The 22,425-nt window shown below is 33.7% G+C and overlaps 1 protein-coding gene across 1 annotated transcript; it reads right to left on the bottom strand.

Annotated features, from left to right (window-relative positions):
• Positions 1-333: 333 nt before the first annotated feature.
• Positions 334-22,287, bottom strand: LOC134249002 (uncharacterized). Its single transcript, XM_062731379.1, has 20 exons — positions 22,215-22,287; positions 21,666-21,967; positions 21,294-21,362; positions 20,436-20,510; positions 20,164-20,281; positions 19,566-19,681; positions 18,913-19,117; positions 17,486-17,564; positions 16,894-17,069; positions 16,598-16,673; positions 15,586-15,729; positions 15,184-15,280; positions 10,263-10,470; positions 9,500-9,614; positions 8,747-8,894; positions 8,217-8,361; positions 7,704-7,840; positions 7,286-7,439; positions 1,311-1,451; positions 334-887 (listed from the first exon to the last, which is right to left on the bottom strand). Exons 2-20 carry the CDS (start codon positions 21,944-21,946, stop codon positions 468-470), a joined length of 2,904 nt encoding a protein of 967 aa, XP_062587363.1. The 5' UTR covers positions 21,947-21,967; positions 22,215-22,287; the 3' UTR covers positions 334-467.
• Between the last annotated feature and the right edge of the window lie 138 nt (positions 22,288-22,425).

Below are 22,425 nucleotides of genomic sequence, written 5' to 3'. Positions count from 1 at the left end.
TTTTTGCCATATTAAATCTGATCATACATGTAGTTAATCCATATAAACTTCTTTATTGTAAAGAACTTTCATTACATGTAAAATATTTGATGACATTGTCTTTGAATCTTTATTCATTTCATAGTATGGCAATATATCTAACAATTTTCGAGCTTTGATGCCTTTATCATTTCGACACTGTTTAAGAGAATGGAGATACTACTATGCTGTCATAAGTTTACAAAATTCACGAACAGTCAATAAAACCTTAAATAAATTAACACCTCAGGTATTCAGGTTTCTGAATTCAATACATTAATATTCAACTGTTGTATTAAAACGTCAAAAGCAAACTTATGGAAAAGTTTATTGACATCTGGTTGTCAGTACATGTATACTAATGTAAAAAACAAAATATTTGTATCAGATACAAAAATTAATAAAGCACTAAACTTACAGCGTCATGGTGTCTATATTTTGATGTATCATTATCTTTTCTCTGAGTATGGTATTAACTTAAAGTGGTTTGACATCATCCACACAGAAGAGCTAATGCCTACAAAAGCTAAAACCCAGCAAGTCCAACTGCTGCCATAGAGCAACATAGCAGCATTTAGCGGCAACAAAAACACAACCACTGGTTCTGGTAGCAACACAACAGATTTCCATAAGATGCCCCACAGCACATAATAAATAGGAGTGCTGCCAAGAATTAAAAGAATTTCTAAGAAGGATCTCACAAATGTCCATGAGTTTGAATGCCAGACATCACTGCGACATGTTGAAGACAGAATTAAAACAGCTATTGACATGATTTTCGTTGGTGTTGTTTGGTTGCTGTCTTTGAGGTTGTGAATGATTTTCATGTCTTTTTGTAAACATATTAGAACCACACTTGCTCCACAGCACTGAAAAAGATGGATTATAAATAGGAGTAATTATCATAAAATATTGCTTTTGATATATAAAAAAAAATTGAATTCAATTAAAAATTCATTCACAGAATATCAGAATATCTGGAACAAGATATGATTTACTGTACTTTTATCCATTACAAGCAATTGATAGAATAGTGCATATCCATAACATCATTACTTTTTAAGTTACTGAATAAAGGGACAAAACTACAGGTTAAGTTCTAATTGTAGAAAAAAATAAAGCAATCAGCAACAATACTAGATATTAATTCACTTGTAGAAAAAAATGAAGTAAAATTCTTGCCAAAAAAAAAACAGTTCTGGGAATAAACTATGACCATTAACATGCTGCATGAACTAGAATTAGAGATTATTTAAACAGGACTGATAATTGGTACAAACTGTGGGACTTACCCATATATCATACAGTAACCCTGTGGCGGGCCCCAGTAAGCACAGGAACAGGAAGGAAGTGATGGTTGTTATATTGCCAACCAGTGGTAGATAAGGAATCTCCTTGTCATCCTTCTCATGTAGAGGGATGTACTCTGAATTCTGAATCAAAATTGTTACAATGAGGGATATCTTATATTTTTTTTATTATACCCGCACTTTCTAAAGAAAGTTCGGGTATATTGTTGTTACTCATGTCCGTCCGTCCGTCCGTCTGTCACACTTTTCTTCCCTGAACTCCTCCTACATTTTTCACAGTAGCTTAATCATCTTTTGGGAGATGGTTGGGGGTGTCATGTAGATGTGCAGTAAGGTTTCGGAATTTTGATTTTGCCCCAAGGGATCAAATGGGGGTCGAAAAATGACGTTTTTTTATGCTAAAAGCCCCGTCTTCCCTGAACTCCTTCTACATTTTACTCAGCAGCCTAATCATCTTTTGGGAGATGGTTGGTGGTGTCACGTAGATGTGCAGTAAGGTTTCGGAATTTTGATTTTGCCCCGGGGGATCAAATGGGGGTCGAAAAATGACGTTTTTTATGCAAAAAAGCCCCGTCTTCCCTGAAATCCTTCTACATTTTACTCAGCAGCCTAATCATCTTTTGAGAGATGGTTGGTGGTGTCATGTAGATGTGCAGTAAGATTTCGGAATTTTGATTTTGTCCCAGGGGGATCAAATGGGGGTCGAAAAATGACGTTTTTTATGCTAAAAGCCCCGTCTTCCCTTAACTCATTCTACATTTTACACAGTAGCCTAATCATCTTTTGGGAGATGGTTGGTGGTGTCATGTAGATGTGCAGTAAGGTTTTCAAGAATTTAGATTTTGCCCCGGGGGGTCAAATGGGGGTCGAAAAATGACGTTTTTATGCAAAAAGCCCCGTCTTCCCTGAACTTCTCTTACATTTTACTCAGCAGCATAATCATCTTTTGGGAGATGGTTGGTGGGGTCATGTAGATGTGGAGTAAGGTTTTGGATTTTTGATTTTGCCCCAGGGGGTCAAATGGGGGTTGAAAAATGATGTATTTTATGCAAAAAGCCCCGTCTTCCCTGAACTCCTCTTACATTTAACTCAGCAGCCTAATCACCTTTTGGGAGATGGGTGGTGGTGTCATGTAGATGTGCAGTAAGGTTTCGGAATTTTGATTTTGCCCCAGGGGGTCAAATGGGGGTCAAAAAATGACGTTTTTTATGCAAAAAGCCCCGTCTTCCCTGAACTTCTCCTACATTTTACACAGTAGCCTAATCATCTTTTGGGAGATGGTTGGTGGTGTTATGTAGATGTGCAGTAAGGTTTCGTAATTTTGATTTTGCCTCAGGGGGTCAAATGGGGGTGGAAAAATGACGTTTTTGTGTGAAAAGCCCTGAAGTCCTCCTTAATGTTACTCAGAATTTAAGACTAATCATCTTTAAGGAGAGTTAGACATTTTTAAAGTTAGGTTAAACATCAACGTCAAGGGGCAAAACAGAATCGCATGCTGGTAAACACCTTGAATTCTTATGAGTAATTAATGTACATGTCAAATGTGAGAGTCATATCTCATCTCAATCAAAAGTTATAAGCAAATGCAACATTTTTGAAAAGTAGGTTAGACTTCAAGGTCAAGGTCACAGAGTAAAAGTCATGATTCATTTGGAAAGATCTTATCACAGGTAATAATATACATGCATTATAATATGAATGCCCTAACTTTTCTCTTTCAAAATGATGAATTTATAACAATTTAATTTTTTTGCAAGTAGGTCAAACTTCTAGGTCATATGTAAAAAAAAAAAAAACCATGCCATTCTCACAGGTAAATACTAGTACATAAGTTTAATATGAATGCCTTGTCTCTTCTCATTCAGTAGATATGACCGTGATGACCAAGGTTAAATTTATTGAGACAGATGGACAGTCTGACATACAAATGTACATATTTCTATATGAATTGGGTAAAATTGGCCCAGTGGTTCTAGAGAAGTTAAAAATGTAAAGTGTTTTCAGACAAACAGATGGACGACACGTCACGACAGACGTTATATGATAAGGAAACCAGAAAAGCTCAAATGAGTGTTTTGAAAGGGTTACAATATGGTTGCAGTATTTGAAAAGCTGTTTTTTTCATGCAGAGATATGCATGACCAACATATTCATGTTTTATATTTTCTTTAGTAATTTGTTTGTTTGTTGTGAATACATCTCTCTCAGGAATTTTTCCCTCATATGGAGACAGCACCAAATAATAACTAGAAAACTGACTAGTCAGCAAGGGCCCCGCCATGGGGTAGAATTAATAGGGTGCAGCTTACGGAATGATTATAAAATGTACAAAGAATAAGCAACAGCAACTGTATTCTTAAAATTTCAAGATAATTCCTGAATATTCAAAAACCTGAAAATAATATCCTTGTATTTACATTAGGCAGTAAAGAACAACTTAACATTGAATGTATATTTAAACAATTATGAAGCTTGTGTTATATAAAATACCAGCCTTCAATGAATGCAAATATTATGAAGGCTTGACCTTAACTTCAAACAAACAGCAGTTGCAGACAAATTTAAGGTTTACATTAATCTTAAAGTGACAGATAAAGAAAAGCCAACTAAATTTTCTGCAGCAGGCTAGCTAATTAATCCCAAAGGATTAATTGTACCTCTCTCATCATTTTCTTCTAAAGTTACAATAAGAACTTTTTCAGTATTAATGATAGAATGGGGTTTTTATACAACTATCCTAAAAATTAATAATATTCTTGAATTAACATAAAGTGAAAAAAGTAAATCAAAAAATCTTCTTTAATCTATTTCTTGTTATTAGAATTCAATGAAATCATAACTATTAAACAAAAATAAATTATAAAACTTTATATTTAAATCCACATTTCAGAGTGTTCATAGCATTCCATATTGACTTAACTTCAAAACAAACTTCATTTGCAGACAGAGGTGGTAATTCATCTCAATTTGACAGATAAAGATAATGCTCTGGATTTTCTTCAGGAGGAAAGCTAATTAATCCCAAGGGACTCATAGCAGCATTCAGTTTACAATGGGAACATCTTCAGCAGTTACCTCTCTTTGCCAATGCTTTCATATATAAAGTTAAGGAATCTACCCCACCACCCCAGCTCCAAACCAGGGGACATAGAGAACCAAACTTAGCATCAAAATATGTATTTCTGCCTACTGAACTACCACACCAAATTTGTACTTGATTGGGCAACCATAAAAAAAGTTGCCTATACATTCTTATGCATAGTTAAGGAATCTACCCCACCACCCCAGCTCCAAACCAGAAGACATAGAAAACCAAACTTAGCATCAAAATATGTATTTCTGCCTACTGAACTACCATACCAAATTTGAACTTGATTGGGCAACCATAAAAAAAGTTATTAGAAAAAAACAGAAAATTTGTGGACGGAAGAGTGACAGACGGACAGACAGACAGACGGACGGACAGAGTGATTACTATAGGGCACCCGCAAATTCTTGCGGGGCCCTAATGAAGACAAGATGTGTTTGTGAAACACTGATGTCCCTGTATGGAAGCCTATAGCAAAGGTTGAAGTTTCTCAAATATATGTCAAACTCAAAGGTCAAGGTCAAAGGGTACAAATTGTTAGTATCAGAAGAAAGTCTTGTCACAAGGAATGCACATGTGAAATAAGTAATCCCTAGTACTTCCTGTTGAAAAGTTAATTGCCAAGGTTAATTTTTTTTTAAGTGGTTCAAACTCTAGGGTCAAGGTCAAACATATTTAAACCTGTTGACAGTTCACAATGAATACAGTACATGTTAAGCATGAAAGCCCTAGCACCTACTGATCAAAATTTAAGCCAAGTTTAAGGTTTGGTATTTTTCTTGTAAAAATGTGTATCCTAGGTCAAGCGATCAGAGGTAAAAATTAATGGTACCCAAATAAAAGGTCTTAATTGTCACAAGAAATAAACCTATAAAATGTGGAAGCCATTTGTATAGCCCATCCCTCTTAAAACTTATGGGCAAGGTTATAATTTCTGCAGACAAATAGACAGACATAATATAAACACAAGAAACAAAATATGTATAATTAGTCAAATGGAAAAAAATATACTATTTCAGGGACAGGGAGTGGGTAGGGAGATTGGACCCCCCCCCCGGGAATTTGCTTTGTTATTTAAACAAGACTATACAGTAAAACACGGTTATAGCGAAGTCCTGGGGACCTGTAAATTTAATTCGCTATATCCGTAATTCGTTATATCCGTATAACGAATTCGTATAACCATATATAGCGAATTCGCAATGTGCATGTTTTCCTTCAAGTGTTACTATCAAATATGTTAGGAAAGCAAATATTACAAAACATGCCTTCGATAACTAAGGTTTTATTATGAATTGAATTTTATATACAAATGCTGATAGAAAATAAAGTCAGTTCAATTAAACAAATTTTGAAATCTTTGAAAGTTCGTTATAAAAGATGTAAATTTCATTATATTTAACCTCAACGGGACTCAAAATCAGTTCGCTATATCCGTAAATTCGTTATATCAGAGTTCGTTATAACCATAACATTTTACAAAGATTTGTTAAGAATTTTGCCGGGGACCCAGAAAAACTTCGTTATATCCGTGAATTCGCTATATCCGTGTTCGTACTAAACGTGTTTTACTGTATACTGAAGCAAATAAAAAATGACTTTGGACATCCTCCCCCTAACTTAGAAAACATTGACCCCACTATCATTGTTTTTATTTTGTTTATTTATTTTCAGTTTTTTTTTCTCCTGCTTGTCAGGAAATTCTGGGCTGGAATTTTTTGACTGAGATGTGAACCCACCTCCCTACTCCCGAAAAAAAATTCTGGATCTGCACCAGTATTGGCAGTAACTGAATGTCACATCGACAACGGGAGATAACTTCACAATATGAAATTCGTGTAGTGTGGCATGCGATGATCTTTGACCCTTTTTGAACTTTAACCTAATCGTTTGGGTTTATTTTACCCCCCACTATACTTAAACTTGTATTTACCGACCTCCATAGGTCTTGTCAACTTCATGAAATATATAATCCAATTATAACACAAAATGAATATTAATCCAATGCACACCAGACTGCAGCATGACACTGCTAATGCTATTCCATTCGGCAAACCTTCGTGCCGTCGATTCCGTCACCTTATCAGATGAAGTGGGAATCGGCCGAGGTGTGCCGATTGGAGTTTAATCTAAAAATATGATAATGGGTGACGCAACGTGATGTGATGTAGAAATTTACATGTTAACATGTATAGTACAAGAGCAAATTTTAAATTAATTCATAACAAACGATGTTTTAACAAAACTGTTCCATCTAGCCTATTCCAAAAAGTATGTGCTGTGTGATTGTGATGTCGAGAGGGGTGGGGGGGATTAGTAAATTTGACAAGGTCCTCAGCAATTATGAGCAAAACATTTATCAAAATCTAATTTACATCATTAATAGAATTCAAATTGGTATATAATGAATTAAGCATGTAAAATAAATATAAGAGGTTCAGAGTTATAGGTCATAGGGAGAATTTCATACTCAATTTGATGAATACACTGTACATGTAAATTATATAGAATTATTTTGACTTTTTCCTTGGAAAGCCGCCCAATATGTAGGAGCGTGTATTTAGAGGCAAACACCTTAGTGCGGGTATTACTGTCTCATGACAGCATCTAGTTTAGCTTGGTAAAATTATTTTCCAAAAAATCATTTCCAGTTTATTTTTTTCATTTTTCCAAATTTCCCCTTTTTTGTATTAAGGTTATGAAATTCAAATTATCTTTTGTTAATCTGAATGCATTAACACATGAGTATGAAAAAAAATTCTGCAAGTAAGAAAGAAAATAAAGTCTAAATTTATGAAGAAGTAAATCATATTTCCAGAATTTCACTTCATTAATATAATTATATATTTCCCAATGCAAAGGAACTTACCCTAGAAACAACTACTTTGGTACATATACAAATGACAAGGTTTGCTGCAAGGAATAATTTCCAAGATGGCAGCGTCAAGATGGGTTGTTTGCGTTCCTTGGTAACCAAGTCAACAATTAATGAAAGAACACCAAGTAAAACTACCAGCATGCATCTGCAAAAACAAATTAAATGACCGACATGCAGTTTTCAGATTTGTGTCAGTTATTGCAAAGGTATACTTTATCATTAGAATATTAAACTTATTTAAAATTTAACATTTAGTAAATGTAGGAAAAGTAAAGAAAAAAGTAAATGCTGTTCAGAAAATTAATCAGAATCTTCAAACGTGTATCCAATTCCAAACATTAATCCATGCTGATCTGTTTTACTGAAAATTTTTAATGCAAACTTTATCTTGAATATTCCTCATACTTACACTGTTAGAACATTTTTCTCAAACTTGTGGCCAAGATGTTCTGATTTGGAGAATGCAAAGAGAGCACAAACAAGACACATGGAAACAAGTCCAAATAAGATGAGATTAAAAATTGGTGCCTGGTCCTCAGGATACAACTGAAAGGATGAAAGAAAGTCATCTCTGACAAATCATTCCACAAAACTTTGAGAAAGAAAAAGGTCTTTATAACTAAAAGGAACAAGTTGTAGAACAATTTGTACAAGTTCAAAAAAAAAATTCAAGTGATTGCAGTAATTATGGAACAATATGCTTGACTTCTCATATTCTATGGATAACTTGACATGTATGGTAATCATTTTAAACCAGAGATAATGTCTTTCCTTTCACAAAATTCTAAACTATCTATAGAAGGTTGCACTTTTATGTGAATGAATAGAGATCATGCATTTCCCAGGGTATAAAAAGATGATTTTCATTTGGAGTCTTGTATTTGATTTTGAGTATCACATCACATTAGCAGAGAATTCTTACATAGAGAGCGGCCCTGAGTCCCGGGGTGATCCCCACCAGTACTGAGGCTACCACTATGTGGGGGAATGTCCTGATGGTGTCTGCATACATAATGACAATCATACTCATGATGCTGATCACCTCACATAACTGAAATACTCCATTCCTAGAAAAGAGATAAATGTGTCAGTTCCATTTTCTGTAATACTCCAAGAGATTAAAGCAAGTTTTTCGTTGTCAATTTCCTGTGGTACTCAACCAGTTTTATGATAAGTTTTCCATCGAATTAAGTTTACTCCTGACAAAATAAGTGAGATGTTTTTTAATGAATTTCTGTCTACTGTAAAACCATTTTTGTTCCAAATTTTCATTAAAAACTACAGATAAATAGTTCAAGGAGACTTAAATCTGTGAGCTAAGACCCACATCAACATTTCTAACATTGAAAATTCATAAAATCTATAGAAATCTATTAATAATATTGATCCCACACAAAATACAATGATTCAATTATTTCAATAAAACAGGATTATACAAATGCATGTACATACGCTGTCAATGATATATCTGGTTGAAACATGATGACGATCACCCCAGTAACCACTCCCAGAATTCCAAGCTGCTTGACCTTGACCTCCGATGGAAGGTGAAGGACACAGGTGGCTATGATCAACATGCCACAAATGATGAAACATATTCCTACAATTATTATTCAGATGTCTTAAATTCTTATTAAATTAAATGTCTGTATTAAAACATTGTGATGCTGATTTCTGTCTCAAGAGAAAATTTATAAATTCTTAATTTTTCTGAGGGTAATAAACTTTTTAGAAAAGCCTTTCCTAAGTTAAGACTGTCTTTAGTGCCTCATCAGTTTTGTTTGTGTTCATCAAACAATTTCTGTTTTCACACAAGAAGTATACAGTTTTATAATAATTTTGCACGTCAAGGTTTATTTAACAAAAGATAGTTATAATTTCTAAGAAGAGTTTAGTAGAAATTGACAAATTTATCTTAATAATAAGGCAGAAGTATGATCTCACACAAAGACATATCACAAAGGTTTACAGTAACGGTTTCATTCATTTAGAAGTGTATATTTCCTCAAAGACAATTACAATGAACCTCATATAAAATTATCCTGCACTTAAATTTTTTTTAAAATGTTAAGAAATGGATAAAAAGCAGAGGACTCAAGGCATTGACAGATATTAGTTAAATGACTGTCAAGCTAATAAACCAAAGACATAACTAAAATGTATACACATGCTCCTTTAAGATTCATCTCACAGAGAATCCCTTACCCATAGCATCAGCAGCACTGGCCTGTACTTTGAACAGATAGGATCCAAGGATGAACAATACAGGGTTAGCATTGAGTAAAACAGATATACACATCAGAGTCACATTGACGGCCAGCTGAAATAAATGATATAAACATTACTAATACTGATCATAAACTTCATAATGTTTACTTATGCCAAGTATTAACTTGAAAAGGAATTGGGTTTTCTCCCTTTTGCTTCATGCAGTGCATTGTTTTTATTTCCCATTCAAGGATAATGCTTAGCTAGGCTGTTCTCAGCATAATATTAAAAAGTACAGTGAAAATTGTCTAAGCTGACATCTGTCAAACTGTAAATTTTGATGTTAAATTTTCTTTCCCATTTTACTTTTTATCATGCATTTCATTACACTGTAATCCGACATCCTGTCTATTCCGACACATAGTTCATCTCTCAGTGCTTATCAAGTTTCACTGTAATATTTTTTTTATCAATTAAATATCCACTTTACTTTTCACATAAACATATGATAATGAATAAAATTTACAAATTATTTGCAATCCAAGCTCTTATTCCCTTCTGGATTACTTGGATTATTTCCTTTGTACGCGATTTCCTTATTTTTTTGTTGATGAATCAAAGAGAAAAGGAATTTTAACTTATGGGGTCCCTGACTTGAAATTTCCCCTAAAAGCCCTTATGTACAGTCAACTGATACAAATTACTTCCGATATAGACTGCTTCAATTTTTTTTTTTTTAAACCTTCCAGTTTCTGACAACCTGTTTCTTGGGGATGTCCACGGGAACTTCCATGACCAACATCTTGATCATCATGAAGATGAAGAAGAACATGGTCAGTATGCTGGTGTAGGGAAGATCCCGGGCCTGCTTGGTGAAGATCACCATGGCAACCAGTACCGACTTTGTCACATGGGCAGACATACAGGCACAAGTCAAACTGACAGGAAGTCTTCTTGCTATTTGTAATCTACAATGCATTTAAAGTTCATGTTCATATAACCAATAGCAATTTTTCTCTTTTCTTTGGCAACTAAGAAAGATTTTTGATAAATGTGACGCGCCAAGCAAAAACCTCCCTTAACGAAGAATTTTGACATTTTCAGTTTTTTATTGATTCTTGTAGAGTTTTTCATTCTCTTTCGTTTGATGTATAACATGACATATTTTTCTGTGTATAAATGTATGAATTATCGCACGACAAAGACGGAATATTTACTTTGACGTACAGGGTACGCGTGCGTAACTTCATGAATTTTCATAACGTAAAATCGTAAAATAACGTGAAGCTATATAATGATTTGATGATATATTTTCAAATATTTGATTTGATTACCTTAAAATATCAATAATTAAGATTTTTAATCATAATGATAAAAATAAACATCGTAAACTAAATCTTTGAAAAATGAAAAGAAGGGGGGGGCACCGAAATGATTGACAAGGGCAAAAGAACAAAACGTCACTCAAATCAAAAATCTTCTCTTCCCCTAAAAGCTATTCCAATTTATGTCTTTTTAATGCAAGAAAATGGCAGACAACAGTAAAAGGAAATAAGCAAAATTTAGATGGAAAAAATCCTATCGTGGTAGTACATGTACAAACTATATGTGCTCATCTTCCTAAACGAGCTTGGGCTAGCATGTTAACCCTTAATCTCATTTGGTAGAGCACTGGACTGGCAAGCCAGAGGCCTCGGGTTCAACCCCAATTAAGCAGAGGCACTGAATTGTCTCTTTTACACTATCAAAGTAGTTATCTTAAAAAGTTCCTCCGGGCATTAAAAGTCTACACAATACACAGTTTATAAAAAGATTTTTTGTAATAGTTTACGTTTTAAATACCTGAGTTTTTAAAGAGTGCGACAGGGTTTTTTTTTCATTTAAAGGATACCACATTTCTTTTACCACGTTTACTATTTGTATTTACATGTTTTAGTTTCGGATGTTTTACTACGGGAAAAAATTATGCATCATCTCTGAAGACTTTTTTGGCTAATTGATAAGATATTCCACATCCAGGAATAAATTGTATTTGTCTCTTGTAGTAGAGTTCGATCATTTTCTTCTTTGGATGTAATTTTAAAATCGGTCTATAAGTTCATATGAGGAACTTGTAAGCTGTCAAACTTGTTTCCAATCCTTTTGTATATCTCCATAAATGCGTGTTTAGGTGCATCAAATTTTAAAGTGTTAAATTAAAGTTTAAACCATTATTTCTTGTAAATATTTAAACATTTGATTATTTTTCCTGGCCCTCCGTTTCTTATTTTATATTTATGCTTAAATTATTGAAAAGAAATATGTTTAGAATCATTTTGTAACTAAATGAGTTTGCATACTTTTCAGTAAATCAGAATGTAGCACCCACCCCCATCCAATAAAAAATATGTATATTTTTAAAAATATGGCTTGAAAAAGAAATTCTGCAATTTATTTGCATTATGAGGATGATCATGAATTAATTCTGACCGATTATTGTATCTGACCGATTATTGTATACTAGCCGAATAACAAACCACAATACCAGAATATACATTAATCCCACAAGTAACACACTCCACAACTACATTTACATTCATTTCTAGACATGGGCTATAAGGTCTAACCTAAACTTTACCGTTACCTTCCTGAGAAAGTACATGCACACATTATGATTTATTTTAATCATATCAAATATTAGTTGCTTTTTAGTATTGTTTAAAACATGAATGTTAAAAATTGCAACAGAGATTAAGAGAATGGGTAACACATTCTTCATATTCTACCATTATCGTAAATGGGGGCGGGGGGGGGGTGCTGTATCTCGGCTATGGATATTCACGCTTAATAAATTACCTGAACTAAGTTCTTTATTGACTTTGACAAGAACAAGGCACACATGTACAATCTTAAATTGTAACGATATATCCCTTTTCTTAAAACATAAAGCGTTTTGATAATTTTGCACAAAACTCCCCATATACGTATGTACGTCATGTATGTACATGTAGGCATGTATGCATCGTCGGAAACCCACGGGTGATCTTGTCTTTACTTATCACAAGACGAGATCACCCGTGGGTTTCCGACGATGGCATGTATGTACAATGCGACTTTTGCAGGAAAAAAAATATTGAAATTGTTTTAATTTGTTCGTGTATATATTAAATCACGTGTAATTGGTAGCAAACTTTCATAAATTGAAATGCATAAACAATTCAACAGAAGGAAACAAGATTATTATTTTTCAAGGTAGATGTGAAATCATAAAATGTTGGAAGTAAAATCTTTGTCGGGGAAATAATTATTACAGGTTAAATAAATCCTCAATATTGAAGGTTAAAAGAAAATCATTAAAATGAAAATTTATAATTCTTAAATGCTTAATGTAAACTGTTATTCTGTTCTTAGTTGAAAGGGCTTAATAAACACCGGTGACTGCGTTACATTATGTTGTTTTCAGGAATCCAAAACGTTAAAGTCACCTCTTCACCTTATTTTTTTTCTTTGGTAGAAAAATCATGCTTAAAACATTGGCGTCGGAAGCAAATTGAAAGGGGGGGGGCTAAGTGTAAAAAAAAATAAACTTAAAAAAACCTGACAAGCAAAGAAAAAAAAAGGGGGGGGGGGGAATGTCCTTTTCACAAACACGAAAATCCCATTTGGAGGAGGGGGGGGGGGGGTAGGTTCGAACTTCAGTACCAACATTTTTTCCAAATACCACCATGCCACTTTCCTCATTTTCAACCTATACTGCGATTTGTCTGTGGAAAGTGGGGGGGGGGTAATCCTACGCAGCAATGTTCAATGTCTATACTAAGTATATACATGTGTATTTGGGAAAAAAGTGGTGGGGGGAGCTATGTCCCCCCCGGTTCCGACGCCTATGTAAAATAATAATAGGTTGGAAAGTTTTAAAAGTGTTCAAACAATTTGTATTAATTTGTAACAATTTGTATTACTTATACCAATTTTAGCGATGCATCATGTAACCTCAACAAACGGGTTATGAATACATATAACAGTGAAGCAAAATAACGGAGTGTTTAATTTTTTCCCCGGATATGTCGATAAACATATGTCAATCTGTTTTATTCTCAATCATAAAATATTGTAGAAAGTTGGACAGTCACTGTACAATGTATGCGAGCATCCGTACTGTATATATTCACGATAAAATTTGCACTAAGTCTCCAAAGATATAGAGCAGGCACAAGAGAACGGGGCGAATTTTTCCGACATTTTTGTGTACAACACACGAGAAAGTGTTAAACAATAACAAAATGAATTGAGAAGCTCAAAAGCACTTTCTTCAAAATATTCATTTTTAATCAACAGCTAAAAACTAATTCCGGAGGGAGTGGTCAAGTCAAATACTCTGTGTCGTATCTATAGAGAATTACATATTTAAACTAAACTTCACTTCATGTATTTATCAATATCCTTGGCAAGCTACCAAAGATTATGTACAGTTCTTATTACTTGCTCAGAAAAGTGCAACAAAGACGATTTATTTTCCTATAACTTACATCATCTACGGAAGTGAAAAAAAATGTTGTACAATATTATATACTTCTTTAATCTAATTATGGTTATAACGTGGTATTTGATTGGATAAAGAAATTATTTTTTATTGCATAAAAAATTGGTTTACCTATGTCACAATCACTTGCATAAAAAACACATTGATCCGCCTGACGTAACATTTCAATATTGTACATTTTTTTTTTTACGATTTTTTTAAATATAAACCACAGCGTTATAAATTGGGTAGCTAAGAGAGGTAATTCAGGTCAATTTTCACTGCATCGCTATTTTAAAAAAGATACCTTACCTAGTTTAATGCTCCTGTTTAATTTTTCTTGCATGTGCATCACGATATAACAGCTGGAATTTAGCAGCTTGAATTTAAAAATCTTTAAAAACTTGTCTTGTTTGTTTGACATTTTGAGATGAACCGACTAAAATCTTTTCAAAACCTCCAAATTATTCATTCCGGAATTTTCTCATCCAATCAACAACATTTTTTTTTTTAATTTCAGAAACGCCTTCATTCAATATTGAACATTTCCGACAAAAAATTTCGACCTACCTACCGACGCAATTTTTTTTCCCAAGTAAATACAAAGACGGCAAACAAACTCCATTTTAAAAACGGCCTTACGGGAAATTACTAACCATCACTGGACATCTTTATAAATATACTCTTAATAATTGTAAAAAGGATACGTCACACAGATACCTGACGGAGAATAACTTCTTAAAGAATAATCTATATCAAACCACACCCAAGAATCTTTCTCATTATATAAATAAAACAACATCCCCTTGTTCTGCAGGGGAGAGTTTTTTCTCGAGAAGGCGTTTTTACGTCGCTTTTACCTTATTGACTTTAGACACGTCTTTTGACGTTACGTCATAATAGAGATAAGGGAGGTTTTTGCTTGGCGCGTCACAAATAGAAGACAATGTACTGTTAAACTTACTCCAAGGAAGGTCCCAGGAATAAGATAATTATAAATGATTTTCTTCATATGCATGAGAATGTCATGATATTAATATAAGGTTTCATATCTAACCTCATCATAATTAAGTTTTAATGTACATGTATGCAAACCCAAAAAATATTTTTACTCGATGTCTAATGGCTTTAACAAATTTGGGAATAAAAAGATATTGACATCAAGGAACTGTCTATTTACCTTTGTAGTGTATATGAGGCAGCAATACCAGTGACCATAAACAGAGGCCAGTTATACAGGCCGGAGTCGAACAGGATCACCTCACACTTAATAAACACTGAAAAACAATGAAACAGATACAAATAGAGCATAATCCAAAGAAAAGACGGGGGGGGGGGGGGGGGGGGGGAATGTTCATACTGGCCTTTCCAAGCAATGGCCTTCTTTGTATGTATTTCTTTAAAATAATATTTCAAATCGAGTTTCCTTTATTTCTATTCTGTGTCTCCTCAGTCCCAAACAAGATTTCAGATTCTTTTCTGTTTGATCATTGGTTGTTTTGATATTAGAAAATCTCTTGCAAGCATTTGACTAGTAAAGAAGTATATATTATACTCTCATTGAGCTATAACCACCACCTACCAATGGTCTGTAACACCACCAGAAGACTGAATGCTGCCTGGGATCCATGAGAAGACAGATGAACCGCCGTCAGACACAGGACAGAGTTAGCGATCATCAGGCAGAATATCAACTTCAGTGATATCCCAAACATAAAGGTATAGGTAATACAGAGTTAAGGAGACAAAAATGAAGCTTATAAAGGTAAAAGAATTTTTTTTTCAAAACCCGAGGAGTCTCAAGTTATGTTAAGTTTTGCAAATACTCTTTATTAAGTTTATTTGCAAAACATATACTGTAAATAACTTTTCATTCGTGAGAACTATATTTTGGTGTAATTACGTGAGACAGTGTGCTCGCAAAAATTTTATTCTCGCGTATAATAGCATTTCTTAAGATTATATAAAACAATAACCATATTTCGTGAAAATTTGTCTTGCTAATCAAGAGTCAATGACTATCTCGCGAAAATAAGGTGTTGCGAAAATTAAGTGATCTACAGTATGCACATTTGTGTATACTTAACACAATTAACTAAGAATATAACATAAACATGTTTGGATTTGGTGTAACCTGAAATTTTGTCTATTACAATGAAAACTTTTAGTTACTTTAGATAAAGTCAATTGTATACACTGTTCTTTACAATTTTTTTTTCATGGAATCGGTAATGTCCTGATTAAACAGGTTTCATTGTACATGTATTTTCATATTGTATGTTATTCTATACATAACTTAATATTGAGAAATGTCCATCAAATGTGTTCCATGTACTGTAGATTCCTTATTTTTATGAGTACTTATCATGAAAGGGATCTTCAATGTCAAATCGCAAGAATGATAATTTTCAACTGGACGGTTGATCAAGAGATTTAGCACCGATTTCAGCACCATAAAAATAAATGTGAGAAATCTTAGATAGCATGTGGTACTTCTCGTAAAATTATGCAATAATTCATTCCATGCATATATTTAGGAATCTACATTATGTGTATGGTATACACTGTTTGTAAGAAATTGTATAAAGGATATGATAATTTCCATGGCAATTTAATTGCCCACACCAGAGACAAGATCACAGCTACCACAAAGAACACTGTGGAGATGTACTGTAAAAGAAATAAAAGACACTGTAGTTAAACCGCTATTTCTTGTGAATAAACATGATAAAATGACTCATTGGCACAAACAAGTACCAAAAATTATTGTTCAAAATTCCATGACATTGACGAAAAATACCTCTTTTAGAGGAGATTTCAAAGGCAATGCAAAAACTTTATGTTTCAGTCTACATTTAATAATTAACTCTTGATATTTTTTGCTACAAACCTTGAGTTTCTTATAACTAAGCAGTGTTCCATATACAGCATACACTCCCACAGCAAATGGCAGCCATGACAGGAAGTGTGATGTCACGCCCAGCTCTAGGAACACTGGGTAAGACAGGAAGGCTGCCACACCCCCACACAGACTGCGTAACTGGATCACCAGGCTGTACTGGAAACCTGTTTTAATAAATGTATGGAAAATTGTAGAGAAGTGTACTTTTATCTATGCCTCTGTTTAAATGCGGAAATCATGAGAAGAAAAATATCACATAACACACTCTAATCATATTTTCAAAAGGATAATCATGGCCTACACATAAATATGACTGTCTCCTTATTGCAAAGTATTTAATATTTGCACAGCAATCATGTCAAGATTTAATCATAATTTCATGTGTGAAAAATCACATAAATTTACTTCAAATTTAAAACTGGATGAGAATATCATATATTTGTCTCTTACACTCTTGCAAACAAGATTGCAAAGTGTTTAAAGAAATTCAGAATTCTGTTTGAAGCAGACTGTATCTTAAGGTTTCTTTTCTGTGGAAAAGTATAGTGTCTGATGAAAAATGATGATTATATCTTCATACCTACAACTTCCACAATGTGTCTTATACTCATCAAAGTCATCAGAAACACGGCCAAACACAACAGGAACAGTAACTCACACTGGAATTTAATAAAAAAAATTGATCATGAGTCTACATATGCAAATAAAGTTTAGGATGCATCATATGAACTCTATTGTCTATCACATCAACCTTTTGTGTGTATGTCTGGCCTTTTAAGTGCCACATTAAAACCATTTGTACGAGGGTTGTCCCGTAAAATCGTGGACAAAGCGTTTTTCTCGAAAAGTAATGGGCGCACTTAGCTGAAAATTTCAGTAAATGTTTATTTATCATATTTAAGTGCATAATAATTTTTTTGATAAAATATAGGCAAAAATAAAGATTTTATTATGCTTGAATGTGCACGGGGTATTGTCCTACGGCGCACGGACAAAACACCAAGGTTTTATTAAAAAATACACAAGTTTGAATTCAAAATAAAAATTTTAAATACATAAGATTTGGATTAAAATTATCCTAATTCAATTCCACAATTAATTTTGTAGTCTTTGTAAAAATTTTAAGGCATTTGGTTAATTTTTGGCTGTTTCTCGAGCATTCGAAATGGGAAAGTGGTAAACACAACACACGAAAAATGGCGACGTTTTATGACGTTACGGCGCACCGGAGAGCAGTTCCGTTTTAATTCGATGTTGTAATGACACCTTTAGAGACTTGAAATGACCATAGAGGAAAAAAGATTATAAAAATATCACCATATCTTAAGTATACAAATGAAATAGGAGTTTTCTTAGCGAAGTCTTTTTTGATCAAGTCCCTGGGGAGTACAAAACATACGGACAATCTCCTAATGTAATAGCAAAAGACGCTGTCACAGTAGACCGCCGATATGAGATTTTCTTTTAGTTGAATGATGGTGAGAATATTGTCCGTAACTTACTGATAAATCTTCAGAAGATCGCATGAGGGTGCCAATTGGTTCTTCGACTGTTTATGGAGACTAAAGAATGTGTATCAATGAAATTCCTAAATTTAAGTCGGACTCATCCAACTTCATTTTCAGCAAAGATAAAACGTGACGCTGTTTTAAACACTTTGACGTTATAATCCATGCGCCGTAAAGTGATACAATACATGGCATAAAATCACATAATTTGTTTATTTATGCATATATTTATCTGAAATTTGCTGTGTATATTATTTAAATATGTATTAAATAATAGTGAAAATTTCAGAAAGCAGTGAAGTTTATTTTCTACACTAGACAACTTGTCCACGATTTTACGGGACAACCCTCGTAATTTGTTGTTTTTTTGTGATGTAATTTAAAGGACAATTACATATGCATGAAGGCTTTTTGATACTGTGACAAAAGTCACACAGGTTTACATATATAAAAATTGAAAAAAGTTCATCTCAGAATTACTGGTACTTATATTACGTACAAAGAATCCGAAGTGAAAAACTCCGTGAAAACCTCTCTGATACAGAGCAATGAGTATCTGAAGAAAAACAGGAAGTAAACAAAATCCTGTTGCCATGGCAGCAATGAGTCTATTGTTAAGGATATTGACGTCCTCTTTGTGATCCTTCAGGTTCAGCTTGAAGGAGGAGGTTGTTGGCGTCATGAAGACTTGCAATAAAACAAACCTGAAAATGTAAATAAAAACAGTAGAAAGATCCTATCGTTATGCATAAAAATAATTTTGGGTACATGCATGGAATTCCTTGGTTTTAAAAGTTTTTTTTCTTAAATCCGATTCAAATTGTAGACTTTTGATATTTTTAAAGTTGAATTTCTGTATTCCAAACACTGATCTGTTGAAAACCATGGAAATGTTGAATTGATTTTGAAGTCTCAACCATTTATTCTTTAAATATTTCACCCTCAATATCTCAAATCCTCGGATATTTTGAAATTTTTTCTTAGCCCCATCGAGTTCAAAATAACAAGGTTCAACTGGATTTTTAAATGTCTTTGTCGGATATATACATGTAACTACAGATGAGGTAATAGCCTTAACTTATTTCCACATAAATCAATTTTCTCAGCATGTGAGAGAACTTCCATGCTTTCTTGTGTGTTGCAGTAACTTACCCTATAAAAAGTAAAATAAATGGCACATATACAAGAGGAACAAAAGTGGCAATGGCCCAGGTAGTCAGACAGGCTGACAGTGCAGGATATCCCGAGAAAAGTAATGCCTCCATAAACTGAAAGTAGAGAAATTTACATGAATATTCATTTAGACAAAAATATATCAAAAATTGCACAAATCAATCCATTCTAAAGATAACATCAGACTTAAGCTAATGTACAATCCATCAGTTAGAACATTCTGACACATCTCACATACACCTATATGTATCACATTTGATTTCCTCTAAAGTTTCATTAACTGGAACCTAAATTCCATAAAACATGCTTATAGTCAAGTACCCAGCAAAAACAATTTTGATTCATTATAAACATAATTTGTCACATGCATATCTCCAAATATAATGTAAACCAACATGCATAAAGAACTTCTAAAAAGTTTAAGATTGAAAATATTTTCAACCAACTTCACCATATTTTACATTTTGTTTTGACTAAGTGCCAGTTCATATAATTGCAAATTTATTATCAACTCTCATGCTTAAACTCACCAATTTTTTATACATTAGAATTTATGCAGAATTTTAAAACTTCTTACCACACACATTTCTGGCTCCTGTTTCCTAAAGATGATCATCTGTAGTAAGGCCCACCCACCCGTTAACAGTATAAAGGAATTCATCATAACCATCAAAGCAATATTCACCACTGACACCCTGTAAAAGAGCAAAATATAATGAATTTAAACTCATAATAATGCAGTAGACTTACTGAAACTTTAATCATGTCCAAGACCTGGGATATAAACTTAACACGCAGTAATAAAAAAAAAGTTCAATATAAAAAGTTCATTATAAAAAAATATCTTACCAAACAAGGGGAAAAGTAAAGTACAGAATGGTCATATGACATGGAATAAATACAAAGGTAAAAATCATCACCGTCCTACAAAAGAAACACACTACAGTCAAATCTTACTACAGGTATCTAGAACTTGACAGTACTGACAAGTGATGAAAAAATCTTTAAAGTATGAGTATGAGATATCAGAGTTAATATTCTCCTCTATTATATACCTAACGTGTATCACTCAGTTTTACTGTAGAATTAACGGAATCACGTGACGTCGTGATCCGACTTTCCGGATCACCACACTGTGGTTTTCTGAATCCATATTACCACTCTCTGAAACTGATGACGTACTACACAAAAACATGACGTTATTTTTCTTGCGCGTTAAAACGTCCATCGTTATTACGCTTTGTTTATGGATAAATATAATACAATTGATCTCTAAAGTTTTATTTTGCTATATTTAGCTAGTTATAAGGGGGTATATAATAAATTTATCATTATAACAGTAACTTGATCCGAAGAGCCGTATCACGTCTCGTTGACAGGCACGGATCATCAGGTCAAACTCGACGCTTCGCGTCTCGTCTGATCTGATGATCCGCAGCTGTCAAAGAGACCTGATTCATCCATTCGGATCAAGTTACTTTTATAATAATATATATCTCCAACACATCTAGGACACTTAAAAAATCAAAGTCATCTTTTACAAGATCAGAAATTCATGTATCTTTGTTTGAGATCACCAAAAGAAAACAGTAATGGTAAATGTAAGCACAAAATGCCCACTTTTAATACAGAGCACTGTGTCATAAATTACTTTTGGGACCAGAGTGATGGCTTTTAAAGTTGGTATCAGATATCAGTGAGACTAACCTTTGATTTTTGCTCCCTGTGTCTATCACTAAAGTCAGAATTACCCCCACTGAAACCAGCAACAGTAGCCTAAATACATAAACAACAAAAGTTAAAGTCATTCGCATACTTTTAGTGGCCCAAATAGACTTGCTCCAGTCTCTAGTGTTTTAGTGCTCTTTTAAATAATTTTTGATCATGTTAAATAGAGGCAGAGGAAACATAATATGAAATTGTCCAAAAAAATTTGTGAAAAAAAAAATAGATCAAGACTTCAGCAAGTCTTTATGTAATCGAAATAGAACATGCAAATATCTAAACTCAAGCGACAACCCCATCACATTTCTTAGAGGAATTAACTTTTAAACAAAATACACAAGGGTTTCCCCTTACGGTTCTCCACAAATGGCCAGTATGATGAGAAAACAAGGGAGAGCAGCCAAGGCCACTTTCCTGTTGTGTCTAAACGACCCTGGGTCTACCAGCTTCCTGATCCTCCGCGACAGCTCCACAGAACTGAGGGGCTCCTCTAACTCCTCTTCTTCCCCCTCCTCTTCCTCCCCCTCCTCCTCACCATCCTCTTCACTTGTCTCCTCAGCCCCTCCCAGGTCAACAGGGGTCAGATTGTCCACATTGGCTTGGTAGGGGTTTCTCTGGTAGACTTCACTGTTCATTTTTTTTTTCTAAAGATTCTGCTGAAAAAAAATCAAATAAAGGAATTTTTATAGTGCACAAGTTCTATGTATTCTTAGCTTGTGATTAATCCTAAATCATAAAAATATACTTTTAACAAATGTTTAATGTGGGTACAGAGAAAATGGTAATTTTGCAAAGGCTCATTCCGAATTTTCTCAAACCATTTTGTGCATAGAAATTTTAATTTCAGTCCTGATTGTTATTTTACACTATATTAATCTCTTTGTTTAATACTGCATAACTTACCTATATATACACTAAATAAGCTGCTTCAAAAACACAAATGGGGGGACTTAATTTGAAGAATGAAAAATATTTGGATGTAAAATTCTCATTTCATTTACAAATGCTTCCAGTTTTTTGTCTCATAAATTACTTTCGTAAAATCTTGAAGTAAAGCTAGCTCAACCGCACGCTCGAATCTGAGGAAACCCCCATACATGACGTCAATTGACGC

The sequence above is a fragment of the Saccostrea cucullata genome, unplaced genomic scaffold, assembly GCF_032062105.1.
Source record: "Saccostrea cucullata isolate Sc308-1 unplaced genomic scaffold, CSIRO_AGI_Scuc_v1 ctg1738, whole genome shotgun sequence".
NCBI lineage: Eukaryota > Metazoa > Mollusca > Bivalvia > Ostreida > Ostreidae > Saccostrea > Saccostrea cuccullata.
Note: the sequence above shows the minus strand (reverse complement) of the source record. Positions and strands in the feature narration are given on the sequence as shown.